The sequence below is a fragment of the Ziziphus jujuba genome, chromosome 6 (assembly GCF_031755915.1).
Source record: "Ziziphus jujuba cultivar Dongzao chromosome 6, ASM3175591v1".
NCBI lineage: Eukaryota > Viridiplantae > Streptophyta > Magnoliopsida > Rosales > Rhamnaceae > Ziziphus > Ziziphus jujuba.
Genome location: NC_083384.1, coordinates 5,064,864 through 5,085,241, shown reverse-complemented (window position 1 = coordinate 5,085,241; position 20,378 = coordinate 5,064,864). Strand labels below are relative to the sequence as shown.

Here is a 20,378-nt window from a genome sequence, read left to right as displayed (position 1 = left end):
AAGAACTTTGAATAACAGAATAAATTGTGTTAATTAAGTTATCAAGTACATTGCATGCCTTAAAACTACTAAAAATTAAACTATAAATAGTTAAAGACCACAGTGAATTAAAGTTTTAAATTTAAAGACGAAAGTGCTAGGGAAAAAAAAGTTTAAAGACAAAGCATGGACATAGATCATGGATTAATAGAGTAAACAACTCTTTTATATGTATACTTTAAAATGGAATGACAAGATATACCATACAAAGATTTTATATATATTTATGTATCATGCATGGAGTCAATTGCTTATGAAGTTGCGGTACACAGTTGCTTGTTGAGTACTTGATCGCAATATTGATTTTCCCTATCCATGCCTATTAATATTGGAATAAAAACTTAGAAAAATGAAAAGTTTAAACCTAACGTAATAAGGACGGTCTTTTTTGGGAACGACCAAAAAGTTAATTAGAACTTAATTCGCCTTTTTGCTTTTTTTCTTTTTTCTTTTTTTTTTTTTTCTCTGAGTTGTTGGCTTATTGAGAAGAATTTGAAACATGCATAAAAATTATTGATGTACAACATGTGTAGGCACGCGGGAATTTTTTTTTTATAAAAAAAATAGTAATAATAATGAAAGATCAGATTGAGATATGAAATAAATACAGATTTTTCTTCCCTGTTTTATATGGCATAGAATAATTTCATATATATTAGAGCACTGCAATCTAATTTACATAGGTAAGAAAATAAATAATGTTAAAGAATTTAATAATCTATCCAATGACAATATCTAATAAATTAAATAAATAGTAAAGAAAAAAGTGTAACAAAGTAACAAATATAAAATATAGAATCTAATTCAATAGGGTAAGAAGAGAAAATTAAGAAATATGGTGTTGGTAGACTAGCAAGTCATTGGTTAGTTGACTTGGTGAAGTCTTTTTGACGCAAATGTTAATGCCGTACGAAACACGTTAGCAATCGAACAGTTTGGTTCTATAGGTATATTATATATTGAATGGAAATGAGTGGGGGATTCAGTTTCTCTATTCTCTTAGCAGCCACAGAATGGCAATTCCACTCCCTGTTTCATGGCTTTTATTTTTGTTCTCCATCTACTCATCTTTATTCTTCTTCGGCCATCATGTTGTTGTGGTCGTGGGTGGCACTGGCCAAAATTGTCTAAGCCATCAACAATCTTTGTTGCTTCAACTCAAGCATACCCTCACCTTCAACACAACCACGTCCAAAATTCTGGTGCATTGGAATCAAAGCTCTGATTGCTGTAACTGGCCAGGTATAAGCTGTGATCATGAAGGACGTGTCACTGGTCTAAAATTGAGCAACGAATCCATTTCCGGTGGAATTGACAATAATTCTACCCTTTTCAACCTTGCTTATCTCCAGATCTTGGATTTGTCTCTTAACGACTTAAACTCTACCATTCCATCAAGGATAGGTAACCTCACAAATTTGAGTTATCTGAATTTCTCAAATTCGGGCTTCATGGGACAAATCCCAAAACAGATATCACGCCTCTCAAAGTTGGTCAATCTTGACTTATGCAGTTATTCTGTTTATTATGATTTTGGTGAAATGTATGAGACTTACAATCCGAGTCCCCTTCAGATCCCAAATTTGGGGATGTTGGTTGGAAACATGACCAAACTTGAAGAAGTATACCTTGATGGTGTAAATATATCAGCACCAGGGAATGAGTGGGGTATGGCCCGCTTATCATCTTCTTCACTGCCTCATCTGCGAGTTTTGAGCTTGAGAGATTGTTATCTTTCTGGGCCTATTCCTCGGTCGCTTGCCAAGCTGAAATCTTTATCAATTATTCGACTGGATGACAATTACGATTTGTCTTCCCGAGTTCCAGAATTCTTCGCGAATTTCTCAAACTTGACTTCCTTGTCTCTCGGGGCTTGCAACTTGTCTGGAACGTTTCCTAAAGAGATCTTTCAGGTACAAACATTAAGGACTCTGGAATTATCCTTCAATGACTTGCTGCAGGTTTCTTTGTCAGAGTTACCCATGGATAGTCATCTTCAAAGTCTGGTGATATCCGGCACAAATTCATCAGGAGGGAGATTACCTGCTTCTATCGGTAACCTTGTGCGGTTATCAACGTTAGATGTTTCCGGTTGTGGTTTCAGCGGACCACTTCCAAACTCAATCACAAACCTCACTCAACTTGTTCATCTTGGTTTATCACGTAACTACTTCAACGGAACATTTCCAGATTCTATAACAAAGCTTACCCAACTTGTTGACCTTGATTTATCATCTAACAACTTCAACGGAACATTTCCAGATTCTATAGCAAAGCTTACCCAAATTGTTTACCTTGATTTATCATCTAACAACTTCATTGGTCCAATCCCATCTTTTCATATGTTCAAGAATTTAACCGGAATAGACCTCTCCAGTAATCGCTTCATTGGTCCAATTCCATCAACTCAGTGGGAAGGCCTTCTGCACCTTGTCTACGTTGACTTGATGAATAATTCCCTCAATGGAAACATCCCTTCATCTCTGTTTGCCCTTCCATCTGTTGATTTCATTGACCTTTCGTACAATGAATTTAGTGGTCAGCTTCTTGAATTTCCAAATGCATCTTCCTCAGTATTACGTTGTATTGATTTGGGTAGCAACAAACTCCAAGGTACTATTCCCATGTCAATCTTCAAACTCAGAAACCTCGAGTATCTCATACTCTCTTCCAACAAATTCAATAGTACCATAGAGCTCGATAATATGATTCACGACTTTTCCAATCTTTATTACCTTGACCTTTCCTATAACGATTTATTATTATTCGTTGGTTCAAGTGGTGATAATAATTCTAATTTCTCTTATTTTCCCCAATTGAATTATTTAAACCTTGCTTCTTGCAAACTCGGAGTATTTCCTGATCAAATTAAGAACCTGCCACAGCTGTCGGGATTGGACCTTTCAAATAACCAAATTTATGGGGAGATACCTAGTTGGGTTTGGAAAGTTGGGGGTGGTCCTTATACAGCTCTGAATCTTTCACGTAATCAGCTGGTAGGCATGCAAGAACCATATTCTCTTTACAATGTTTCTTCCCTCGATCTTAGTTTTAACCGGTTCCAGGGGAAGATTCCCATTCTACCACTCTATGCTGACCACATAGATTTGTCTAGCAATAATTTTACATCTTCCATTCCATCTGACATTGGTCTAAACCTTAGTTATACTTCTTATTTATCCCTCTCAAACAATAGCCTTACTGGAGTTATTCCTAAATCCATATGCAATGCAAGTGATCTACAAGTTCTTGATCTGTCCAACAACACTTTGAACGGCAAAATACCAAGGTGTATCATTGCAATGAATCAGACCATTCTGGTGAGCCTTCGAGGGAACAACTTGAAAGGCCCAATTCCTGATGCATTTCCTTTTTATTGCAGTTTGAAGACCCTAGATCTTAATGGAAACTTACTGACAGATAGGATTCCCAAATCTCTAGGCAATTGCAGTGCTTTGGAACTTTTAAACCTTGGGAACAATCAAATGGTGGACAGCTTTCCATTATTATTGAAAAACATATCCACCTTACGTGTCCTTATTTTGCGCTCGAACAAATTACATGGGTGCATTACATGTCCAAACGGCATTGGTGATTGGCCAGCGATTCAAATTGTGAATGTAGCTTCCAACAATTTCAGTGGTGAACTACCATTCCAATGCTTATCAAAATGGCATGCAATGATGGCAGTTGGAGATGGTGGCCAATCCCAACTCAGAGATCCAAGTGTCGTAACTGAAGCGATGCCTCCAGCGAGTGCCAATTTTAAAGATGCAGTGACTGTTACCAACAAACGTCTAGAGATGGAGCTAATAAAGATACCGCAAGGATTCACCTGCATTGACTTTTCAAGCAACAACTTCAATGGCAAAATCCCAAAAGAACTGGGACAACTCGAAGCTCTCATGGTACTCAACTTGTCCAATAATGCTCTCAGCGGTCATATCCCTTCATCTTTTGGCAAATTAAAGCAACTCGAGTCTCTAGACCTCTCGAGAAACTACTTGAATGGGGAAATCCCGGCATCACTTTCAAACTTGAATTTCCTTCAAGTTCTGGACCTTTCCCATAATCGACTTTCTGGAAGAATCCCCAAGGGTACTCAAATTCAGACGTTTTCAGCTGATTGTTTTGAGGAAAATGACGGACTATGTGGGCCTCCATTGACACCAAATTGCAGCAATGATGTGGCAAATGTACTGCCAAAAACACCTCCTGAAGCCAGACATTCAAACTCTGGCACTGAGATAAGATGGGATCTGATAGGTGCTGAAGTTGGATTCGTTGTTGGGTTTGGAATTGTGAATGGGCCTCTTGTGTTTTCCAGGAGATGGAGGAAATGGTATTATGATCATGTTGAGGACATTGCATTTAAGATTTTACCTCAGCTACTTCTAAAGAAATGGTTGTCATGGAAGATGCGAATACGCAAATAATAGGCAGAGGAAACAGAGAATGTCGCCGAAAGTGCACTTTGGATGGATTTAGCCCTTGTGTGGATGGTGTGACAAGGTAAGCAATGCAATCTTTGCTGTTCTCCTTTACTTTCCTTCCTCTATATATACATGTTTGTGTTTATCCATGGAACAGAAATATCTGTCTCTTCCCCTGTTATCATTGTATATTTAATACTGTCATGATCTTGAAGTAATACTCTTCCCCTGTTATCGCTATATATGTAATATTGTCATGATCTTGAAGTAATATTTAGTATTGCATTTGAGCTTTTTTTGTTCCTGTAATTTATAGTTCATGTGAAAGAAGGCATTCATATTTCTTAAAAAATCCAACCTGTATATAATTAATATGTGAAATGAAGTAATATAATTCATAAGCCATAATCTTTAACCTCCTTCTCTTAAGGAATATTACTAGGTTGCTTCGAGAATTATTGATGCGTAATGCAATGTAATGGGTATAATCCGGATTTCCCTTTCTTCTTCTTCTTCTTCTTCTTCTCCTTTTTTTTATTTTTTATTTTTTTATTTTATTTTTAAGGATCCTACTAGAGGTTCAATTAAAGAGAACGACATTTAAAAGCTTGTCTTCCTTGGTTTATCTAATTGTTTTAAGCTTAGTTATAGCAATAATGCTAGAGTAATCAAACAGTTTATCAAATAAAATTAAATAACATGAGAAGCAATGTGTCAATTGTTTTATTCACTTCACTAATTTATGTATTTAGATTATATTAATTTGTAAACCATTATACCTAGTAAATTTATTTGGTAAAACCATAACAGTGTTCATTATTATAGATTTTATTTTTTTATTTTTATTTTTTTTATAATAATAAGTGTTAATATTATAGATTGATTGCATTTTTAACTCTTCACGGTCATTTATTAGAGTTAAATGTTGTCCACATTAATTCCTCTTATGAAGGTGTAAATTCATATTAAAAAAGAGGGAAAAAAAAGAAAAAAAAAAAACCGAGTAGGATTAGAGTGAAATGAGTGCGAACTTAGGGGTTGTTAGGGATATTAACTCAATCATGTCGTCAAAAGCAAAATCACAAGCCTGGCCTACTTGCGTATGAAAGTGGGTCCCGGGCGCTGAAAAATTTGACCCTTCACATGAAAAAGGCATGAGTTAGCCGTTGGGGATACCCAGTCCACAGCCCCACACTTCACAGCACCTCTGCTTTCTAACCCTACAAAACAAGAAGAAGAAGAAGAAGTCTCCACCATCCAAACACCATTTGCTCTGCTCCCGATTCCAGAAATGGCGGATTTCTCATTCCTCTCCGACACAGACGAATCGGCAGTGGACGAGCTCATTTCCCAAGCGCAAGACCTATGCATTCTCGAACAAGTCTCCACCATCAACTGCTCTTCCTTCGTCGATTCTCTGCTCCCCAGTGACCTAGAATCCCGCTTTCGCAAGCTCAAAACATTCCCACAAACCAACTCCAAGCTCAGAGGAAAGACCCCGTTGGATAGCTCTGTAAAAGGTAAAGAAGGAGACTCTGATGGCGCTTCCGATGAAGATTCTGAGATTTTCTCGCCTACCAAACAGAACCCAGATAAGAAAAGTGATTTCAAGAAGAAATCGCAATCTGGGATTTCCTCATTACCACCGGACTCGAAGGATTTCTCGGTTCAAAAGGAGGTTTTGAAAGAAAATTCGGATGGAAAAAGGGGTTCAAAATCGGAAGCAATACATGAGTCAGTTTCTTCTTCTACGGATTCTTCCATCTCGTCGCTGGAAAATGCAATTCTTTCGGATTCTAAACGGAATCCAGACAAGAAGAAGTGTTCTAATCGGAAATCGAAAACAGGGTCATTTTCTTCTCCACTGGGGTCTTCTAATTCCTTGATGCGTTCTTCGCCATCTCCGCCGAAGAAAGCAGGCTGCTTCTGGTGTTCTCCGAAGAAGAATTCTAGCAGAAAGAGTAAGGAAAATCGTGGTTCAGTCCTCGACTTTGATTGCAGCATTGGCGATGAGACTTTCTCGGATTTGGGTACTTTCTCGAGAAAAGAGCAGGAAAAGATTCTTAGAAAAGCACTGAAGGAAGAAGAGAAGATCAGCCGTGAGGCCGAGAAAATTGTCAAGTGGGCTAAACAAGCTTCTGCCAGAATGAATGTTTCTGACATTGAAGATGAGCTAAGTGAATGATTAAACTACAAAGCTGAGAACTTTTTTTTTTTTTTTTTGGGGGGTATTGTGAATGATTATCTTTTAAATTTACTTTTGAAAAAAACATAGTATAAGCTTCCAAGTTACTATAATATACTTCCCCATATTTCATTATGTTTTTTCTGTTTTCAGATATATATATATAGAATAGAAATACTATTGAAAAATGAAGTTTGCATTCCATCAAAGAAAAAAGAACTATTTTTGTATAAGTTCGTTTATATAGATTTTTTTTTTTTTTTAACTTAAATTTGCTTTGATTAGCATTATGCCTCATTGAAAATTAATGAGTTTCCGCATTTGATAGTTTCTTCTTCTTTCTCACCCTCTGGTTGCAACATCTTGCACTTATTATTTTCCTCTTTTATTGTTTAATTTTTGCTGTTTTTTATTTTTTTATTTTTTTCTAATTGTAGTCCTCTTGGCGTCTCTATGAATCTGACTCAATGTTTGTTAAGCATTCAATCTTCGAATCAGAGCTCAGGAACTCTATCCATCAATAACATTAGATGCATGCAAAATATACTATTATTATTCACATTAACTGTCTCCAAGTTCAAAACACCAACTTTATTTTCAAAGTTCTGTAGGCAATATAACATGAGCTTGCGGATCCAGATAGATAATAGGAATCCACACTCACTTTCCTTTTCAACCAAGTTGGTTTCTGACTTCTCTTATATATAAAACCTTATAACTCATCATGGTTACTGATTTTCTCCAATGAGTTCTTCTTCTTGCAACCCCAGTGGCATTTCCAGGAACACCTGGAGTTGAAAAGCGCAAGTCTTGTTGACTGAAGCGATACAATCTTAGTCGTTGAAGGAGATTTAGAGAGCACAATGGCATACCCATCATCCATGTAATCTGTCCCTTCAGGGAATAGCTGCCACAAAAGGCTCCCACCCCCACTCCCTCCCTTCTTTGTTGACTCCAAGAGGCTCTTGTACACTGTGCTGATAAGGGTGTCCCGGAATGATGAATTGTAGCCGGGATCTTTTGTTGATACTCCAAACTCAGCAAACACAACGGGCATTCCTAGATATTTCTCAGCATCATCTATGTGAGCTTCAACCCATGATTTGGTAAATTGGAGATGAACATCAGAGATTGATTGAGAAATCCTTCATCCATGAGTTCATGATTCAGTCAGAAGTCATCCAACACATGTTTACTACAAGTATGCAGAGAATTCATATAACAATGAACGTTGAAGCCTGAAGGTACGCAACATGAACCTTTGCAATTACAGATTATGTTATGTTACTACTGTCTAAATGAATATGATCTAATATATATTAATGCGGATTATGAAGCACTCAATACTTGCACTAACTACTGAGTATATGACTAATTTACATAATCAATTGACAAAAAAACCTACCAAGAGTCTGCGTAGATGTGAACAGAAGCAAAATCAACACCAAGAGCCTGGTGGTTTCTTATAAAATCTGTTCCAACTTGTTGAGCATATGTGTTTGGATTGAATTGAACTTTGTTAGGTGTTGAGGGACCATAGAATCCTTCTAATCCAATCTCCAGTAAGTGTTTTGGATCAATGCTCTTCACATAGACTGCCATTTCTTGTATCCAGTTCTAGATCACATAATATGAACAGAATTTATTCCTCGAGTTTTTAAGAATATGACATAATTTTATAAACTTGTATCCAATATATTACAATCACATAAACACGTTCTTAAACAAACCTGAAGAATATCACCAGTGGGATCAGAGGTGCATCTAGGCTCATTCATCAATTCCCAAGCAAAAATCGTAGGGTCATTCTTGTACGTAATGTTATTGAGTGTATTCACTCTATTAAGCACTGTCTGTAACTCAAAAATATCCAAGGATCATAAAGATATTATACTAAACGAACAAAAGAAGGTTAACTATGATTCTTAACAAAATAGGAACTTGCCTTAACATGAGCTTTGTAGTAACTTTTGAGAGTTGGATGAGAAAAGAAGTCATCATCGGATGTCAAATTCAAGCCGGCTGCTTTTCCCCATTTGACATATTGTGATTTTCCACCATATGCATCCCAGTTGTTGATTAATGAAAGTATAAGCCTGATCTTGTATTTTCGTGCTTCACTTACTACGAAATCCAAAGCCTGTATAACTCATTATGAAACTGATTAGCATTCTATGAATTGCCTGTACTCATTATGGAATTAATTAACATTCTATGAATTCCTCTTACAGCCAATTTGATACTAGTCATTCAACGATGTAGAAATGTCTCAAACTTTGTTTAGCACAACAACGTAACTCGCAGGTTTATGTATCATGTTTGGTTCAACATATACGTAATTAAGAAGAAGCTATTTTAAAGTACAAAGTGATTAAATTTTCAGCTTCCAAATCTAGTTGAGAAAGCAGATGAAATCTGCAAGAAAACCAATTCCATTATGGTTCATAAAAACCACAGAGACAATGGCATTAGGCACCGTTGTTGGATGAAAGTTGAATATCAATAAACCGCAAGAAAAGTAACTCAATGATTAACGAGCTTGAAACAATCTTAAGTACCTTGAAAACTTCTTCATCATAAACTGAAGGGGACTTTTGAAGAGCACGATATTGACCATCATTGAAAGCCCAAGTCCTACAAACTGTGAGACCTGCAGAAGATGCCTGTTGAAACAACTCACTGACCTTCCCTTTTGTTGATTGGTCAGCAGCAAATACCATCAACCAGTATGTGTTGAAACCATTTATATAGAAAGGTTGATCATCAATGACAAATTGGTTCCCTTTCTTCTGCACCATTTGCCATGTATCATCTTCCAAATCCACCTCATCAGTCCTAATCACACAAAAATACCCAAAAATAGTCAAGTAGAAATACTTTTCTGTACTTAAAATAAATACACATTCGGGCGAATTCTAGGTGTGCATGTATCTAGCTGCTAGAAACAAGTTAATACATGATATTCTCAAATATACATATATATATATATATATATATATGTGTGTGTGTGTGTGTGTGTGTGTGTGTCTATATACCCTTCACTACTGCTAGAATATGGTAGATGATCTTCCACTTGCTCCACCACGTTTAAAAATTTCTCGGCTCCACTTTCACCATATACAGTAGGACACGAATGAATAGCAAAAACCACGAAAATGGCTATCATAAAAAAATCGCAAAACCCAAGTTTTTCGTTGTGGGAATCCATGGTATTGAATTTTTCCAGATACATCTGCATATTGATTGCACTTCTTAGGTATTTATATCTTTTACATTTCTATAGCTAGTGTAATAGTAGCAAGGAAACAATGGCAGACAAGAAAAGTGTTGAAGTGGGGATCATGTTTCAAGCTTTGAAGGGAAGACAATGAATCTGGCTCGCTGAATTTGCTCTACCAATTATATTATTTGTTCTTTTTCCCTTGAGATCTGATCATTTTGTGGAAGATAACAAATATGAAAGGGTAAGAGTAAAGTTGCAGCTTCTATAAATCCTAAGGTACGTCAAAGTGGTCCTACAAATAGTCCTACATTATAATGAGGAAAGTGGGACATTACATAAGTTATAGAGCGACATGGAAATGAACAGGATAATTGCTACTCTGGAAAAGTTTTCAAATGCAAGATAAGGAGTATAGCAGAACCAAATATAGATTTACTTGTCATATATGCATAAAAAACGATATCTCTCGAGTTTTATTAGGTAATATGATGTGGGTTTTGGTTAGTTGAGATGTCTTGGTCAGTTTTAACTTTCGGAAGGAACTTGTTCATGAAGATCCCCAAGTTCAATTCAATATATAAACATAGAAAGAAAGAAAGAAAGAAATGGTTTATCTACCTGTTTCTGGTAAATGGTACTTGCATAATGTTCAATAGTGGTGGCTTTCAAGCGCAATGGCACCGAGAATGGCATGAATACATAGAGAGAGAGAGAGAGAGAGAGAGAGATGCATAGACAGGAAGAAGAAGAAGAAGAAGAAGAAGAGGAGGAGGTGATGAAAGCACAATCCTTCTCCTCATAGCATGCCACGTGTATATAATGTGATACTTTTCTTCATGTGTTTTCATTGTGAGGGCACTGTATATATCTATAGTGTATATATTTATGATTTTATTTACTGATTATACTAAAATTTCTTGTCCCAAAAAGAAAAAAAAGAAATTGGTCTTTTTTGTCCTGTCAGATTTTTCAGATAAAATCAATTTGATGCAACTTCTTTTAAATTCTAGAATGTTGCTGGTTTTGTGCGTAGGCACAATATATACAGCAAAATTCTCGTTCAAGGTCATGTTGATGGTAAAATTTGTGTCTTGTATGTAAGGTTTGAATTTAATTTGAACCCCAATTTAATATTTTAAGAAAACCTAATTATCCCAAAAGCCAAGAACAACGCAGTGTGCAAAAGTCCATTCCTTTGTAATTGATTTATAAGTTTAGATTCATAAGAAATCTCTATTGTAAGTTGTTTCTTCAGCTGTTTTTTTTCATCTTTGTTTCTACACAAGAACGAATAATTTTGGGCTGGGGACTTGGAAGTTAGAGACAATATAGGGCCTACCGGTTAATGAAGGCCCAAATGAATCCTTGCTCATTTTTTTGGTCTGGAATCCTTCGTCACTACCAAAGAAAAAAAAAATATCAAAACCAAAAAAATGTTAATTTGACATCAAATAATAAATTTAAACACTAGCTAAAAATAAAACAACAAGAAATACCATAAGGTTTGACTTTCATGTATTGTTTAACTATCCTTTAAAAAAAAAAAAATTAAAAGCAAATTGTATTCTTTAGTAAATGAATAATCTTAAAATAGACAGTTTTTTTAGTGCTGATCCAATAAAACATTTTGAGATTGTTTTTATTTTAAGAACAAATTTTGGTTTTAGAATCATAAAATGATATTTTAGTTCGTGGTCAAATAGGGAATAATGCTTCCTACTTTTCTATATTATTGCAGTGGAGGGGCTTATAAAAATATTAATTAATTTTCAATCAAAGTGAAATATCAATCAGCCAGCCTAAAAGCAGGGTGTACCTTATTAGTGTTTTTTTAGTGAATGCTATTATGCTATAACTTATCCGTTAGTTACCTAATTATTTACTTTTTTCAAAGTAGAAGAATTTAAAGCTACATGGCTGAGTGGTGATTTGAACATAGACAAATGGCCTCATTAGTAATTTACTGGCTCAGGGGAAGAAAGCTACGTGGTGGAGTCCATGCCTTATTTTTTTCAATCATTGAATTTCTTGTTCATTCTTTTGTGTGTTACACCATTTGTTCATTCTTTTTTGGGTTCCACCATTTAACTTTTCGAAAATCCAATTTCAAATTCAACAAAAGGTAAAAGGGAAAACATAACAATAATAATAATAATAATAAATAAATAAATAAAGCCTAAAGAGTTTACTCACATTAAATGCAAAAAACTAAAGTCCTTAAATTATTCACCCAAAAAACACAGTCCTTAAATTTATATCATGCAACTGTAAAAACAGTAAACTACACTAATAAAATGTCAATATTAAGTTCAAATCTCTTACATTAAAAAGACAACCTCAAGACAGATAGAGAGAGAGAGAGAGAGAAGAAAGAAAAAGTGAGTGAGTCCAGCAACTAAACAACTAATGTGTGGGGCACCCCACGACAGTTAAGCTGTGCTGCCCAAAACAGAAGATGGTGGCGGTGCTCTACGCGTTCATTCAATTTTTTTAAATTTTTTTATATTTTAATTTTATTTATTTAACGCGTTTCTCTTATCTGTCATCCAATCTTTCATCACCTTCGCTTCTACTGCAAAATGGCACTAATGTAAATACCCTGCAACCGCCAAGCCCATAATCGTTATCGTAAGAAACCGCCACTCATTGCACATGGTTTTTCCTACCACTACAAAAATAAAACATTAACTCCATCACTGACAATAATCGTCGTCGTTTCACTTTTAATAAAAAAAAGAAAACAGGTTAAGGTCTTAGCCAAAAAAAGAAAGAAATATTATTCAGAAAACATCATTTTGTGTAAGAAGAAAATACTCCAAACAAACCACAAACACTTTTTCTTCTCCGTTTCTCTCTCTCTCTCTCTCTCTCTCTGCTTTTCGGTTCAACTTTTTCTCTCTCTCACTCTCCGGCCGATCTCTCCCATTCTCAAACTTTGTTTCAGATACGGTGCCGTTCCGATCTTCACGCATGGTTTACTGATTACTTCTGTACACCTCATCTTCATCTTCTGCCATGGCTTGAAGTCTACTCTTCCATTTTCCCCGGTGTTTTTGCAAGCAATCTCTCAGCGGTGTTTTTCTTCCAAGTTTCCAGCTTTCCTTAATATTTTTTTTTCCCCCAATTCTCAATCTTCAAGCTGCTTTCTTTGATTTGAATTCCCTTCTTGGATAATCCATTTCCCCTGACATTATTTATTTGTTTATTTATTCAGTTTACTGTTTGGGAACCTGGAAAAATCCTTACTTTCTTTGTAATCTATCCGATCTTGATTTTTAGTGTGTGTGAGAGAGAAAGAGATTCAGATCTCGATCCACCTTAGAATCAGAAAAAATTTCCGGAGCTGAATTTCTCAGCTGAAATCTCGAAAAAAGCTCCTTTTGTTCATTTTTTTATTTTTTATAAGTCCATGAAGAACACTTACAAGTGCAAAGCTACTATAAGTGCTGTAATTTTAGCGTTCTTGAGCTTCTCAATCCATGTAGTTTTCGCCGCCAATTACGTTCCGGCCGACGAGTACTTCCTCAACTGCGGTGGACCCAACGGCGAAACACCCGGCCAGAAATGGACCTCCGATATCGCTTCGAGCTTTCTACAGAAATCTGGGAGCTCCACGGCGGCGAAAGCTTCCACGCAAGACCCTTCAGTCTCCGAAGTCCCTTATATGACCGCTAGGGTTTTCAGCTCCGTCTTCACTTACAGTATTCCGGTGGGCCCGGGCCGGAAATTCGTTCGCCTCTACTTTTACCCGGTTTCCTACGACAACCGGAACGCCTCCAACGCAGTCTTCACCGTCACGGCTCAGTCCTACACACTTCTCAAGAATTTCAGTGCTTTTCAAACTACACAAGCTTTGAACTACGTTTCCCTTGTGAAGGAGTATTCAGTCTACGTAGAAGGTGATAAATTGGATATTTCTTTCAAGCCAGAATCTAAAATTTCCAATTCTTATGCTTTTGTTAATGGGATTGAAGTTGTGTCAATGCCTGATATTTATAGTACCACTGATGGAACCACCAAGATTGTGGGTCAAGATTCACCTTTTATTATTGATAACACTACTGCTCTTGAGAATGTGTATCGTTTAAATGTCGGAGGAAATGATATATCGCCGGACAAAGATACGGGGATGTTCCGGTCGTGGTATGATGACACAAATTATATATATGGAGCAGCTTTTGGTGTTCCTGAGACAGCTGATCCAAACTTGACAATCACCTATCCTGATGGTATGCCTTCTTATGTTGCACCGCTTGATGTTTATTCCACTGCCAGATCAATGGGGCCGAATGCGCGGATCAATTTGAATTACAATTTGACTTGGATTCTTTCGATAGACTCGGGCTTTTCATACTTGGTTAGGCTCCATTTTTGTGAGGTTGCTTCTAACATAACCGATATCAATCAAAGAGTGTTTGATATCTTCCTCAATAATCAAACTGCACAGGAGGGGGCCGATGTCGCAGGATGGGCAAATAGGCATAACGGGGTTCCAGTATATAAGGATTACGTGGTTTTTGCTCCAACTGGGGATCCACAACAGGATATGTGGCTTGCATTGCATCCAAACACTGCTTCAAAGTCGCAGTTCTATGATGCCATTTTAAATGGAGTGGAGGTATTCAAGCTTAATGATACAACTGGTAATCTTGGAGGGCTAAATCCTACCCCTCTTCCTGTACAGGACGAAATTGAACCATCAACACCTTCATCTGGTAATAATAAACCAAAGAGTCAGAAAGCGATTATCGCTGGTGGTGTAAGTGGTGGAATTGTTTTAGCCCTTGTTCTTGGTTTCCTTGCTATATTTGTGTCACGACGCCGCAGGTTAAGGAAGGACTCTAGTGGAAGTGAAGGGCCATCCGGATGGCTCCCACTTTCTCTATATGGAAATTCACACTCTGCAGGTTCTGCCAAGACAAACACAACAGGAAGTTACGCATCATCCCTTCCTTCAAACCTTTGTCGCCATTTCTCCTTTGCTGAGATCAAGGCTGCCACCAACAACTTTGATGAAGCCCTGCTCCTTGGGGTCGGAGGTTTTGGCAAGGTTTACAAGGGTGAAATTGATAATGGAACAACCAAAGTTGCAATTAAGCGTGGGAATCCACTGTCTGAGCAAGGTGTGCACGAGTTCCAGACTGAGATTGAAATGCTCTCAAAGCTTCGTCATCGCCATCTTGTTTCTCTAATTGGGTATTGTGAAGAAAACTGTGAAATGATCCTTGTTTATGATTACATGGCTTATGGGACATTGCGTGAGCATCTTTACAAGACTCAAAAGCCCCCATTGCCATGGAAGCAAAGGCTTGAGATATGCATTGGAGCTGCCCGTGGTTTACACTATCTCCACACGGGTGCCAAGCACACTATTATCCACCGAGATGTTAAGACAACTAACATTCTTTTGGATGAGAAATTTGTGGCAAAGGTTTCAGATTTCGGCTTGTCGAAAACAGGTCCTGCATTGGATCACACGCATGTCAGCACTGTTGTGAAAGGTAGTTTTGGTTATCTGGATCCTGAGTATTTCAGGCGGCAACAACTCACTGATAAATCCGATGTTTACTCATTTGGGGTTGTGCTTTTCGAGGTATTGTGTGCTCGCCCTGCCCTGAACCCAACACTTCCAAAGGAGCAGGTGAGCTTGGCAGAGTGGGCTGCACATTGCCACAAGAAAGGCATCCTTGATCAGATCATGGACCCTTATTTGAAGGGGAAGATTGCACCAGAATGTTTCAAGAAGTTTGCTGAGACAGCAATGAAATGTGTCAATGATCAGGGCATTGAAAGACCATCCATGGGAGATGTTCTGTGGAACCTTGAGTTTGCTTTGCAGCTACAAGAGAGTGCAGAGGAGAGTGGCAAGGGCATTGGGGGAATGGACATTGAGGAGGAACCATTCATGCCCTGTAAAGGGAAGAAGGACCCTGACATATCTCCGGGTTTTGATGGTACTGTGACAGACTCGAGAAGCAGTGGTATGAGCATGAGCATAGGCGGTCGGAGCCTAGCAAGCGAAGACTCCGATGGTTTGACGCCGAGTGCTGTGTTTTCACAGATCATGAATCCAAAAGGTCGTTAAGATAACAAGTCATTTGCGTTTGCCATTGCCAACCTGTAAGGCGATTTGCAATTTCCTCTTTTGTCAAACAAAAAGAAATCAAATTTGGTTTTCTCATCATCACTATTCAATTACTTACTGTTCTTTTTTATTTGAGCATCTGATATGTTTTAATCAAACTTAGTTGTAATTTGTATCTAAAATTGCGCGGAAGAGTGTAAAATAATATTTTTTATTACTATTGCTTTGGCAGAGAAATGTTAATTTGGCTTCCATATTCATATCCCATGATGGCTTTCTTAGAACGTAGGGGGTAGAATTGATTAGAGGTCCTTTATTTTGATATTCAGGATTGACAAATAAAGAGTAGGATGACAGAGAAACCCATAAAGTTTTATGTTGTACCATTAATTTCTTATCACCATGGAATTTAACATGTAAGTAGGGTCCATGTTGAGTTGTCATATAGTCTATAATGCAGGAGAGCGACTTTTGTTTTTAGTGACCTTTTTAGTTGTTTTCAACTTCTCATAGATTTTTGAAAGCTTTCGATCAGCCAGCAGATATACGTGGGAAAAAGCAAATGAAGAACGAGTTTTTGACTCTTTTTTTATTATTATTTGGTAATGTGGTATGTGAACAGGATTATCGTGACAATTAGAAAAGGATTATATGTTTGTCGTTATTAGGGATGGACAGTGAGGATATTAGTAATAGACAAAGGATATGGTATAGTCACATCACTCTAATTATCATTATTTATTACAAAAGTTTTTTTTTTTTTTTTTTTTTTTTTTAGCTCAAATATTTATTACAAAAGTTTTGTAATTAGAAGTGGATTTGAAAGTTGGATGGTATGGCAAAGTAAGAATTAGGAAACCTCCTCTCTAAAATCCCATGTGGACCCCCCAAAACCATTTTCCTCGATTGTCTTTTGGTTGCCAGGAAAAGACCAAAAAAAAAAAAAAAAAATGGCTATCTTTTAAGGTTAAAAGATCCCAGAGCAGGACCAAACAGCTGTCAAGATTATAATATGATTACACTATTAAGCACCTTTCAGTGGTTTCCATGAACGTGTCTGCCTCAGCAACCTACTTGAAGGTTCATATTGAATTGTCGGCACCACCACTTGGTCCAACTGTTTGGAAGTTTGTCCAATCACTCAAATACAGATACAGACAGAGTCAACAACACCGGTGGTGGACTTTCTAGCTGCTGGTTCACAAATATATGATATTTGAAAAATTAATATTTACTAGTAAAACTTTAGAAATTTTAAGAAGTTCAATTTGTATCATCTTCACCTTCCAAGATCAGCTGCAAAATTGTTTCCTCCAGAAACAATTTTTTTCCTGATGTCATTTGCATCCACGCCAGCATGTCTTAAATGTTAAGACTTATAGTCTCATACTGAAGTCATTCCCTTTAACTATTTTGAAAAACATGAATTTCTTGGAAGCTCTGACATACGTTTCCTTCAAATGTTGAATACATGATCCCATGTCAGTTGATACCGATGGGAAAATTAAAATCAAAAAACAAAAAAACAAAAAAGAAGCTAATTTTGAACCATGAAAAATGACGCAAGGATGTAACTGCAATTATGGGAATTAATAAAATAAACAATATTTAAAGCTTACTAAATACATTTTTAGAAGTATGGCTTCAGTTCTCATATTAATCAACACCACATGTAGACTATGTAGGAAGCCATAACATATAAGGTATTTTCAACCATTAAAAGTACAGGGGCATCCATATGATCTATAAAATTAAAATGCCCTAAGAATAATGGACCTCAGTTTAGTTATCCAACGCTTCAGTCATGAAAGCGTAGAACCCACATCCGGTTGAAAACTCATTTCCAAATTATCATGCCTGGTGTTTCCAAAAGAACATCAAAACGTTCTTGAGAAAGGTCACCAAAAAGGAAGAAGAAGGACAAAACATGTTCACAACAGAGCGAGGGGAAAAAAGAACTACAAAATAACTGTTGTAAAATAGAGTTTTAGACTCTTTTTGTTTTAACAAACTATATGAACTGTGTATGTTTGCAGAGTGTGCTTGAGATGGGAATAAAGTTACCAAGGGTGGATTTTTGAAAAGACGTTTGAGGACATCTTGGTCGCAATTTGGAATTAGCAACATCGACTTCCTAAGAGTAGTCATGTATGTTGGGCCTTGTTGGTGTTCTTGCAACCCTCAAGTGTGCTGCAGATTCAGTTTTTGACAATATGAGGAAGTGTGTAACACCCATAGACCTTGCAACATTTGAAAAGTCCTTTAGATTATTACGTTTCTTCTGCCGCAAAAACAAATAAAAAATCAGTCAACTTTAAAATATCAAGTGCAACAAACACTGACCATATATGTTAATGTAGAGCAGAGACTGCTAAGAGACTGCTTTGCCATTGTCACAATGTAATATAACATGGTTAGCAATATTAGAAGCAGCCCACACCCAGTTTTTGAAATGTCCAAATATTAATTTGAAGATTCTCAATAATCTTTCCTTTGAAGATTCGGCTTGCTTCTTCTAGCATTTGATACCAGTTTTCTTTGGTTTTGTTGCTTATGAGGCCGACCTTCCCATTATCAAACTCAAAAGTAAAAATTATGATCGCAACCCATCTCCATCAATTAAAGGCTAGAAGTCATTCCATCCTCAGAAACTTAAACATCTGAAATAAATAGCTTATTCTGGGGATGTAGAGATGCAATAGACCAAGGCCATGCACCAAAAGTAGAGAGCTCACACACCAGAAACAGAAATGAATTTTCATAGCTTGTAATTGGAGAGGAATTCGTGCTACAAAATGGCCTCTCTCCTACAAAAACAGAAATGAAGAATCTGATCATAGCTTCTCATTCAAAACCTCCTTCAATTGAGTCGATATTGTAATGTGACATTATTGGTAGGTTAATGCTTCAATAATTCTTTTTATTAATCCGTAAACATCAAAATCATCAGATGCTGTAATAAACGCATGGAGGCCAAAGTTTTCCCTCACACTGGGATTATTGTAAACAAGTTGAGCGAGAGTTGGCTTTCCAATCCCACCCATGCCAACAATTGAAATCACAGATATCATGCTTCCACCTATACCGCTATCTTTCAGCAAAGTCTGAACACTGACCTCTTTGTATATGCTGCCATAAATAGCAGGTTCTTCTCCAAGAGCTGGTAGTGCTCTAGGTGAAGGTTTATTTTCAACACCCTCCTTCAAACTAAGGTGATCTTTTTGTTTCACAATATCCTCTAGTGTATTAAGGATCTCCACCATCGTAGTCTTACTTTCTTAATAGTGAAACAACATGAAAAGAAGTTGAAGTTTAGTACTTTAGATTTTATTCATTTCGATTCACCTTCAAGCTCGAATCGCAAAGCTTCAGTGTCAATCTCAGGCACCCAATCCTCTGCATTGTAGATTGCCTTGTTGAGCTCCACAAGCCACTACCTCACATTTCAGCTCTCCATTAACAGACAATATCATGATCTTCGACTTGTTGAGCAGCCCATCAACGAGTTAGTTTCCACTAACAAAGTCGACGACCTGCTGAGAAGCCATCCTATCAAACAACAGCTGAAGGGAAGCAGAGTGGAAAGCTCCACCAGCCAGTTCAGCAGCCATGGTTTGAAAGGTGAAGAGTAAGAGTTCAAAAATGGTCAGGGAAGTTCTGGAGTTGCAAATAGAGAGATATGCAAAGAGAAAGTTTGAAGGGTGATGAGGGAAGCAGTTATCTTGTTGCAGAGCAACAATTGCAAAACTCTTTTGTTGGTCAGCCCAATCTGCTAACATATCCATTCCTAACATCTTTTATTTTATTTTATTATATTTATTTATTTGCTTTTTATTCCTTAATTTGTCCTCTCATGTTAGTTAGATATATGGTAATATAATTTCTAACGGGAAATGGATTAGCAATGAGAAAATAAATGCCTACAGTTCAAATGACCCTAATTGAGTAGGCTGCTGAACCAGACATGTTGATGGAAACAAGTTTCTGGGGTCCAGACGGGATGGTATTGGACTAGAAGTTGGACCATTCACGGTACTGGTTGTTGGGGTGGCTCACTTTGTAATAATCTGAGACAAAAGGAGATTAACAAGTGAGATTATTAGGAATTTTATAATGGTAATGAAGACTAGTAGTGTTAGTCATCTATCAATTAATTTCAAAAACTTGAGACATCAACATATAACCATGGCTGTGTCCTACAGCAGGACATCTCGAGTAGCTAGCATCATCTTGTCCTCCGTATGAAGTCAGACATCTCCAATTCAATATATTTAAAAACTAAACTTTTTTCCTTTTTTCCCACTCACAAGGAAAGCGAGGAGAATAGAACTTCCAGGGATGCAAGAACCCCTATGAAAATCCCCGTCAATTATATATAAGGATGAGGAGAAGATTTAAAAAAAGCATAAAATG

The 20,378-nt window shown here is 36.9% G+C and overlaps 4 protein-coding genes across 5 annotated transcripts; 3 read left to right on the top strand and 1 right to left on the bottom strand.

The window, feature by feature from the left end:
• Nucleotides 1–1,052: 1,052 nt before the first annotated feature.
• LOC132804254 (receptor-like protein 39) lies at nucleotides 1,053–4,475 on the top strand. The gene has a single exon (XM_060818319.1). It carries the CDS (start codon nucleotides 1,053–1,055, stop codon nucleotides 4,473–4,475), a length of 3,423 nt encoding a protein of 1,140 aa, XP_060674302.1.
• Nucleotides 4,476–5,321: 846 nt separating this feature from the next.
• LOC107431485 (uncharacterized) lies at nucleotides 5,322–6,849 on the top strand. Its single transcript, XM_016042404.4, has one exon. It carries the CDS (start codon nucleotides 5,764–5,766, stop codon nucleotides 6,655–6,657), a length of 894 nt encoding a protein of 297 aa, XP_015897890.3. The 5' UTR covers nucleotides 5,322–5,763; the 3' UTR covers nucleotides 6,658–6,849.
• Nucleotides 6,850–7,188: 339 nt separating this feature from the next.
• Nucleotides 7,189–10,952, bottom strand: LOC107431482 (mannan endo-1,4-beta-mannosidase 6). 2 transcript variants are annotated; one of them, XM_060818496.1, is made up of 6 exons: nucleotides 10,499–10,952; nucleotides 9,216–9,492; nucleotides 8,599–8,797; nucleotides 8,388–8,506; nucleotides 8,063–8,274; nucleotides 7,189–7,802 (listed from the first exon to the last, which is right to left on the bottom strand). In XM_060818496.1, exons 1-6 carry the CDS (start codon nucleotides 10,522–10,524, stop codon nucleotides 7,370–7,372), a joined length of 1,266 nt encoding a protein of 421 aa, XP_060674479.1. In that variant the 5' UTR covers nucleotides 10,525–10,952; the 3' UTR covers nucleotides 7,189–7,369. The 2 variants fall into 2 exon arrangements, with proteins under 2 accessions (XP_060674479.1, XP_060674478.1); XM_060818495.1 differs by lacking the exon at nucleotides 10,499–10,952 and adding an exon at nucleotides 9,693–10,359.
• Nucleotides 10,953–12,587: 1,635 nt separating this feature from the next.
• On the top strand, nucleotides 12,588–16,202 carry LOC107431490 (receptor-like protein kinase FERONIA). The gene has a single exon (XM_016042424.4). The coding sequence runs from the start codon at nucleotides 13,290–13,292 to the stop codon at nucleotides 15,963–15,965; it is 2,676 nt and encodes an 891-aa protein (XP_015897910.3). The 5' UTR covers nucleotides 12,588–13,289; the 3' UTR covers nucleotides 15,966–16,202.
• The last annotated feature ends 4,176 nt before the right edge of the window (nucleotides 16,203–20,378 follow it).